This window comes from Sprattus sprattus (genome assembly GCF_963457725.1).
Source record: "Sprattus sprattus genome assembly, chromosome: 20".
Taxonomy (NCBI): domain Eukaryota; kingdom Metazoa; phylum Chordata; class Actinopteri; order Clupeiformes; family Clupeidae; genus Sprattus; species Sprattus sprattus.
The window spans coordinates 20,879,550-20,889,033 of record NC_137918.1 but is presented as its reverse complement, the minus strand read 5'-3'; the positions used below and the strand labels follow the sequence as shown (position 1 = coordinate 20,889,033).

The following is a 9,484-nucleotide window of genomic DNA, read 5'->3' as shown; positions in this document are numbered from 1 at the left end:
GAACATGGCCGAATAACTGTGCTCATACCCTGAACATAACTCGTATAACTTGATGAGATTGAACATGGCCGAATAACTGTGCTCATACTCTGAACATAACTCGTAGAACTTGATGAGATTGAACATGGCCGAATAACTGTGCTCATACCCTGAACATAACTCGTAGAACTTGATGAGATTGAACATGGCCGAATAACTGTGCTCATACCCTGAACATAACTCGTAGAACTTGATGAGATTGAACATGGCCGAATAACTGTGCTCATACCCTGAACATAACTCGTAGAACTTGATGAGATTGAACATGGCCGAATAACTGTGCTCATACTCTGAACATAACTCGTAGGACTTGATGAGATTGCCACACAAGAAATAGCCCTGTGGTTGTTCGCTCACAGGGGGCCAGACGAAGAGGGCATCTCAGCACTTACCTCCATGTGATGGCACTCATGCCACATTCAAGCAGGGGTGGGACCTGGGGGGGCTGGGTTGCTAAGCAGAGGCAGCTTTTTAATAGGGACTGCATGTTTAAATCATGGAGGCTCGGAGTTATAATTAACATCTTGCGAGCCCTAGTGCAGAGTACAAATAGACTGCAGTAAACAAAGACTCTAAGACTATATCCTGCAATCGAGTAAGCCTGTAGATTAAAGGTGAAGTTTTGTGGTTACCGGTAATAACTCAATACTGGACCGATTTAATTGTTTTTGTTGGGCCCAAAATATGGGAGAATAGGGCAGGTTAAAAACATACTAGAGTGGTCCTTTAAGTTTATTTAATGTATTTGGCTACTGTTATGTGGCTGGTAGGCTACAGGCTGATGTTCTGATATTCTCTAATAATATTGTTAATATTAAAAACTGATCAACCTTAAGACCTTAAGTGGGAGCCAGAGGGAGCCGAGCTCCCATAGAGTGAGGACTAGCTCCCATGAAAGCAACAAAGTCAAAAATCTGAGGGGGTCTCTAGCCCTATTAGATAATAATAATAATAATAATAATAATAATTCCTTTTATTTTTAACGCACTTTTCATTCAAAGATAGTCAACCCAATAGTCGACCCAAGCTGGTGAAAGCTCCCATAATCAGCTGCTGGATATAAAAGTATAGGACATTAAGTTTAAAATAGCAAAAGAAATGGTTAAATCATCACAAGTTAATTATAGATGTCGTGGCTCTCTTTTATCATGCCGGTTCATTGATCCTGTGGGTATTCTACCCTACTCAGTAGCTCCGCCAGCTAAAACTAGCTAGTGAACTCTAGCCTGCAACGTTTACCTACTCACTTGAGCTGCAAATCCCTATCATGCTACAGTAAAATTAGCACCTATCTCGGCAGATATCCTTAATATGTTAATTTTGTGCCATATTTTAAATCTAAATTTGATCATTTCTCTTCCTAAAAGTCAATAGAGGACACTATTTTAAAAGGATATTTTCCGAATAAATCTTATGGGGGAGCGTGCCCCCAGACCCCCCTAGTTTTATTGGGTCACAGGAACATTATAGGTTTTTATCTAGGTGACTTAATTGAATAGCCTTGGTAGGATGAGATAAAGACCCCCTGAGAGAAAAAAAGATAATTCGAACCCTGCTTAAGACATTTTAGAACAGCAGTGAACTCACTAGCAACTTCTTTCAAATATATGTTTATATGTGAATGGTTAATTTATTTCAGAACGGTTAACTTTTTCTGTGAATATTCGGTGAAAGTCATCAGTCCTATTCTGGCACACTTTCTTTGACATAAACTGAAACCGATATAAAATAATCAGTTCTCAGGTGTGCCTGTGTTTCATGCTTCACTACTAATAGTATCTCAATAGCAGTGGATCTACAGACAGTCATGTCTAAATTGTAACTTATCACAACATAAAATATACAACATAAACAGACTGAACGTACAAAAAGTGCAGACAAGACATGTGTGCAGGTGATACAAGCAGGTGTGTGAAAGAGCTCGAATGAGGAGACAAGAATATGAGAGGAAAGACATGTAAACATTTCAAGGGGATGTTTAATAGCAGTAGAAGAATTCAGGAAGTGCAATATTTAAAAGAAGAACCAGAAAGACAGAAAAGATTTTTTTTCAAGTTTCATACAGACAGAAAAAACATAACAAATATCTGAGCAGCATAGTCAAGCACAGTACTTCCATTATGTAATGTGATGCATGGGATCTGGGTTATTCAGTTTCATATCATTCGATGTATTGTGGCAGGAAATGTTATTGTCTTGTACTGAACCACTCACATTGATTCATGCTAATATTTCACAGTAAGCTTCCAGTAACAGTACATAATGGAAGTTAAAAAGAGGTGCACAGGTGCGTCAACAAAAAAAATCTTCATTTACAGAGTGGTGGGCATTACACTGGGCCAGAGTCATTGCAGCATATGACTCCACCACAGAGTTTGGAATGAGACTAGCAAAGCGTGAGATTTTAGTTTCCAAATTATTAATTATTAGTCATACTTCTTTGAAATTAAAAAAATTAAGTCTGATTCTAATTCTGATGACTTATTAATGAGTCTCTCCAGGAGTATATTTGAAGAGTTTTGGTAGTGCCAGTAAATGTGATATAACAGCACTCTTTTCATTTCTCACTCACTTATATTTAATATAAATCAAAAAGTTAAAATGTTGGTAATGTTCAGCACACTTGTATCCTTGAAACCACCATCCAGTCTTGTTTTGAAACATTACGCCACCAGTCTATTTATAGCTTGTTCAAAACCGCTGACATGTTGATTTGTGTACTCTTCATTCCTTGGGCTCACTTAAGCACCCTACATGAAACACGTTCAGGGGACAAGAGGAACTCAACTCAAAGAGACAAAACTCCTGCATTACACCTCTGGACAGATTTGTTTTGTTTCTGTGTAGCATTCTGGCATTATGCTTGCTTGCTGACTTATTTATCTACCAATGCCATACAGATGCACACTCCGCACATTCACACTCATAAATATGGCACTTAAAGGACTATTAGTGAGATCCCATTACAAACATTTATTAAGGGGCATACACTTTGAATTACGTTTGCATTTCCTGAGAATTCTTTGCAATGCGTCTCTGATATTACAGATGTCAAAGCCATACATACTCTTTTGTGTATTCACTTTTGTGCACCTTCAGCAGTCAAAATGCTGGTCTATACAACCTCAGTATACTTCCACATGTCTGTACATCCTCGTGTACTTCTATCATGTCTGTACATCCTCTTGTACTTCTATCGTGTCTTTCACTCTCTGGGTTCACTTTCTTAAAACTCTCTTTTACAACAACAGATATGTTATACCTATGCAACAGGACCAGTGGTCTGTCATTTACCGTGCTGTTTCTGCAAAGCGCACTGCACTGGTGTAAACACTTTTATTTGCGTCCACATTAAGTGACGTTTAAAAGGTCTTAAATCAAAACATTGAAAATCAGGTTTATTATTATTATTAGTATTATTATTGATAATAATAACAATTGCCAATTCATGTGGGAGCTATTTTTTCTAATCAATCAGATCAACTATTTTGAGGTTTTTTTTGTCGATAGTACCTGACAGATTCTCTCACATCATCTAGTGTTGCATAACTACCGGTTTCCATTGTTTGGTTGTGACGGCTGGTTTTTTAGCAGAAAATTTAGGCCTTGGGGCCAGTGGTAGAGCACATCTTGAGATTAAATCAGAGGTGAAGGATGATGATGAAGAGTTAAGCGAATAGGAACTGCCAGCATGTTTGCGAGACAAAGGTGTGTAAGACAAAGCAAATAGTGGATAGGAGTTGGATTGGCCTTGGCTGCCAGGAGAATCATGCATGGCAGCAGGTGATGTGAGAAGCTTCTCGTCCAGTGCCTCAGCATCAGCTTGGCCAGGCTCCTGAGAGAAAGGGTAGGAGGGACTTACCGGCGGGTTGGCTTTAGTTGGAGAGGTATGGGTGGGAACCTGGGGAGACTCAGCAGGAGGGACAGGGGAGGATTTGGGACTAGGATCTTTTACCTCTGGGGTGGAGCTATACATGAAGAGGGAGGAGTCAAGCTGATACGGCTTGTGTTTCATAACATCTAGGGCATTGAGGTGTTTAGGGACCGGTTTGGGTTTCTGCTTCTTTGGTTTGTTTATTTTAGGGCTAGTTGAAGGGGGCTGCTTCACTGCTCCAGGGGGATAAGAGGGAGAGAGAATGGGATTGTAAGAGTTTGGGGGTGGAGCACGAACATTTGTTGAGTATCTCCAGGTGCTTGGCAGTGAAGGAGTTGGCGAAGGGGACTTGGCCTTGTTGGCTTGCACAGTTTCAGTATCCACCACAAACTTCTCCATCCGGGACTGCCTCCGAGCAAACAGTTCTGCACCTTTACCCTTCAAGTTTGGCCCATCAGATGGTGGGTGAGTGCTTGCTTCAGAGACATGTCCCTTGGAAGAAGCAGGTGGTGCCTTGGATGCGTGAAAGGTACCATGTTGGGCTGGGGGGCAAGATGCTACAGAATTAACATCAGGTTTGGGTTTTGTCCATGAGGCCTTTGACTGGTTTGTACCAGCCTGTGTTGAGCTAACAGATGGCATACTCACTGGGGCTTGCTGTGGTTGCTGAGGCATCCAGGCAGGCTGAGGTTGTGGACTTGCAGGTGCCCAGTGGTTTGCAGATGCCTGGGGATATGCTTGAGTTGGAGATGGAGACAGACCCCATGTGTTGGCTGCTGGTTGGAGCTCTTGCTTTGGAGCCCAGTTTTGCTGTGCTGGAGGGTAGATGTGACCGGGCATTATCGTTGGCATCCCAACAGGACCCGGGGAGGACGCAGGCCGGGGGCTGCGTGGGGCTTGGAGAGGCATATGTGTCGAAGTGCCGACAGACCAAGGTGGACAAGCTGGATTTATGGTAGGCTTAGGGGCTACAGGTGGGGGCGTCTTGTGCTTAACCCGTGGTGCTTGCATAAAGTTGCATGCCTCTGCCCCAAGGCTAAGGAAGTCTTCTTCAGGACCAGACTCGATGAAAGATCTCCGGTCGCCTTTCCTCTGAAGTTGAGGATTCGCACCATCTTTGAGGTCATTTGCATTTGAGCCACCTTTGTTTGCCCCTCTTCTTTTTGAATCTGGCAAGATCCCTGTTTTGAAGGCAGGAACAGCAATGCGTTCATCACGGGAAGCAATAATGTCTCCGGTTGGAGACCAGACCTGTGCGGTTGTATTGACAGGAACAGGAACCTTAAAAAAGTGCTCTGGTTTCTTTTGAGTGGGGCGTGAGGCTCCATGCATTGGTGAAAAGGTGGCCGGTGCTCTACGTTGACCACCCAAGAATGGTTTGGCGGTTCTGTTTGCCACAACAGCTTTAGGTCCAGATCCAAACTGGAGGGCATCCAGACCATTCATGCCATTGGGAGAGTAAGGAAAATCTGGCCCTTGGTATTGCTGCTGCTGCTGATACTGTTGTTGCTGTGGCTGGTATTGCTGCTGCTGATACTGTTGTTGCTGTGGCTGGTATTGCTGCTGCGGATACTGTTGTTGCTGTGGTTGGTATTGTTGCTGCTGCTGCAGCTGTTCTTGATGTTCTTGGTAGGTACCGGCATCCATGTAGGCATCCTGACTGGCATAGCATTCCTCAGGAGTAAAAGGATTGGTGGTTTCAGGTTCTGGGTTCCTGACACCTTCCACAGGAATGCCCCTGCGTCTCATCTCCTCATGCTCTGCAGCAACTTCATCCGTCCTCTGGCGACGCTGTGCAAACATTAACACTCCTTTTCCCTTCGTCTGTGGAAGCTGCTCCATTTTTTCCCAACCGAATTCTTCTGGTGTGTTGACTTGCCCGATGTCCCAGTTGTAGTTCAAATCAGCCTCTGATCTTTGTGCATTAAAGTAGTAGTCGTCCTCAAACTCAGGATCACTTGGCGTTGAGAGGGTGATCCTGATACGTTGTCCTTCTTTGTTGTAGTATCCGTAGTCTTCGTACTCACCACTGTCTCCCTCGTTCTCAAAGTCAGCCTGTCCTGTCCCGTAGCTCACAAGAGTAAACTTTTTAACCCTTTGGCGACGCTTCTTGAACATTAACACCCCCTTGTTCCTGGGGTTTGGTGCATTGGTGAAGAGCGAAGCAATACGTTTACATTTAGACTTGGCTTCCTTCTGCTGTTTCTCACATTGGCTCTGGCTCCGTCTCAGCCCTGTAAAGAGGGGGGTGGGGGTGTCAAGGAGAAATACAAGGTGGTCAGAGAGAGACTGATAGAGCAAAATAAAGATGACATCTGGTTGATTTCCTTTACCAATAAACCAGTGTGCTGTAATTATTAAGGTTGTATTCCTGGAAAAAGAACTTGCACACGTCAAAGTACTGCTTAGTCATTCATGTTGTGTTTTCAGATGCTCTCAATTAGGTAAAAAAATAGTATGGGGCACTTACACTTTCTCATCTCTCATTCTGATGTTAAATATGAACAAATATATGAATATTTCATCATAGGGTAGAAAAGTTGATTTCGCTCCTCCAACATACAATTTCCCAAAATATATGCTAGTAAAATATAAAAATGATAGCAGAATTTTACACATTTGATAGCTTTTCATTCTATTGCATTGCCTTTTAGCAGAGAAGGACACACTACCATTCGCAGATACACACCCTTTAAGCATAGAAGGACCCAAAACCATTCAGAGATACATACCCTTTAAGCATAAAAGGACCCACAACCATTCAGAGATACATACCCTTTAAGCAAAGAAGGACCCACTACCATTCACAGACACATACCCTTTTGCACACGTAGCGACACTCATGAGTCATGACACTAATATAACATAATTCCCATGACAGATAAAGCATCTGCGGTCACAGACACTGTGAATACCATTACCTAATAAACACAGCAGTTCATTTATCATCTATAATCATAGAATATTGTGGTTACCAGAACTCTGTCCTAGGAAGTTTGTTCTTATGTGGAATAGCTTTTATCAGTTAATTAAACGTAATGAAGCAGCATGGTAAGTTGGTAGTAGGTTTCATTTTGTTGCCTGGGAACCAAAAAAGGTCTACAGAACCTAATGAAGCAGTTCTAACAATACATCATCTGTATAACAACTGCATTGAGGATGCAATGCAAGCACCACAGATCAAAAATAGAACACAGGGTAGCACTACACAAAGCCATCATCATACAAACACTAACAGTGCTATCTGTAGCTGCAGTAGTATTTACCAAGTTTACTTCAGCTGAACTAGAAGTTTGAAGGATAAAGACCTCCACTTGCTGTGCCACTGAAAAGCACCTGCAGCTTCAGCCGTCTTATTTTAGTTACACAACACTACAAGCAACGAACATTAGAAATCTCCCCTGGAGAGGGGTCTCTCAACAAACCTGAGGATCTAATGCCGTCAGGCAGAGGGGAGACTGAGGTGCGGCTCACTTTTCCACTGAGCCTTTGCCCAGCAAGGGGATCGGGTGACTTGCCAGCGCTGACACATGTCCGTGTCCGTCAAGCCCCCTCGCTCAACAGGCCCTCTCTCATGATGACCTGCCACTGGCTTTGGTCAGCCTCCACTAACATGGGATTCGGTGCATGCATACAGTGTGTCTCTTTAGTGGAAGCCTTGCAGTTGACACATACCCACTCAAATGACAAGCCAGGCACGGTAATAACCAACCAAGCATTTCCTTGCAGCCTAGTATGTCCTTTTTTGTCCAGTGACCATATATTTAGGTTTTTATAGATTTTTCAACTGTGGATATGACACAGAACTGATGCTACACTGTTAATTAATACATACATTATAAATACATGTGAATTAAGAACATTACAGTTCCAGGTTACAATACCGACAACAAATCAACAAGTGTAACATTTACCTTTAAGTCCAAAGGGACTTTGAGGGGAAATCATAACATGTTTCTGAAGTATAAAAACATATACATGTATGCATAATGTCAGTCCTACACAGGCTAAACAGCAATGTTATATTAGTTGCGTGGCTATATATAGCTATGCTGAGCAGTGAGATGTGCAGTGCGCAGAGAGAGAGGAGGGGACTTACGTGCGTCTCTCGCCCCGTTCCTGCTGGCTCTGTGGAGATCTCTCTCTCCCTCCGAGCCCAATTCCTCTGCCGCCTCAGCACCGTGCACAGGAATGCCAAAGGAGACGCAAGCAGGAGGTGCCTGCGATCGCCCTCCTCCCTCCTCGCCTTCCTCCTCGTCCCCAGTGCTTCCTCTGCCTCCTGCTTCCTCTTCCTCAGGTGAGCTCGTGCCACCCCCCCTGTGGCTCAGGTCGGGCCGGGTCACCGCCTGACCAGATAAGGAAGAGTCAGAGTATGCGAGGTCGCCCTGAGAACGCCCCGGAGAATCACGGTCAGTAAAGGCCTCCTGAGCAGGAGAGGGGGTACGAGAACGCAGTTCAGCATCTGAGCCCTGGAAGAACACGGGAGAGGGGGTACGAGAGCGCGGTTCAGGGACTGAGCAGTGGGAGTAGACAGGAGAGGGGGTACGGGAACGTGGTTTAGCGTCTGAAGCATGGGAGTACGTAGGAGAGGGGGTACGAGAACGTGGCTCAGCGTCTGAAGCATGGAAGAACACGGGAGAGGGGGTACGAGAACGCGGTTCAGGGACTGAGCAGTGGGAGTAGACAGGAGAGGGGGTACGGGAACGAGGTTCAGCGTCTGAGCCCTGGAAGAACACAGGAGAGGGGGTACGAGAGCGCGGTTCAGGGACTGAGCAGTGGGAGTAGACAGGAGAGGGGGTACGAGAGCGCGGTTCAGCGTCTGAAGCGTGGGAGTACATGGGAGAGGGGGTACGAGAATGCGGCTCAGCGTCTGAAGCATGAGAGTACACAGGAGAGGGGGTTCGAGAACGCAGTTCAGCGTCTGAAGCGTGGGAGTACGTAGGAGAGTCGCAGCTCCTCTCTTGAGTATGGAGGTCTGATGGAGGGTCTGAGCACTGTATGGGCTCCTCCACACTGTAGTCAGAGAGGGATTCCTGGGGATGTGGAGAAGGGAGGTGGGACCCACTTGGGCCTTGGTCAAGGTCATTCTGCTGGTCCTGGGTTAGATCATTGAGCCCCTCAGGGTCCTCTTCACTCCCTGTCCCCTCATAAGAGTCTTCATCCAGGAAGTCATGGAGCTCTGCAGGGCTGTTAGAGCCTGACCAGGCATCAGAGAGAGGGCTGTCTCTGTCCTCAAGTACTGGTTCCATCTACTCAGAATGGGATGAACTGGTGCCTGAATACTGCCAATCCTAAACAGAGACAGATAATGTTTTTACAACAACAACAAAAAAAAAATCACAAAACAATTATAGCTGTGTATTATGAAGGTCTCTATTAAACATTATCAAAATTAATAATTTATCAATGAGCTTATTTTATTAGTTATTTATTTATTTACAGTTGGGCTTCACTCATCATGCACTTCATACTTCTTCACAAACCAGACCAAAGGCTTGCATGAGTAATGGGGATAGTTTAAATGGTAGCCCAAATTTAAAAAATGCTATATACAAAAAGCATCCATTTATC

General features: G+C 44.3%; 1 protein-coding gene across 1 annotated transcript; it reads right to left on the bottom strand.

The window, feature by feature from the left end:
* Positions 1–1,999: 1,999 nt before the first annotated feature.
* On the bottom strand, positions 2,000–9,162 carry synpo2b (synaptopodin 2b; the record flags this gene model as incomplete). The annotated part of the gene is made up of 2 exons (XM_080859236.1): positions 2,000–6,147; positions 8,013–9,162. The coding sequence occupies 2 exons, from the start codon at positions 9,160–9,162 to the stop codon at positions 3,575–3,577; spliced, it is 3,723 nt and encodes a 1,240-aa protein (XP_080715362.1). The 3' UTR covers positions 2,000–3,574.
* Between the last annotated feature and the right edge of the window lie 322 nt (positions 9,163–9,484).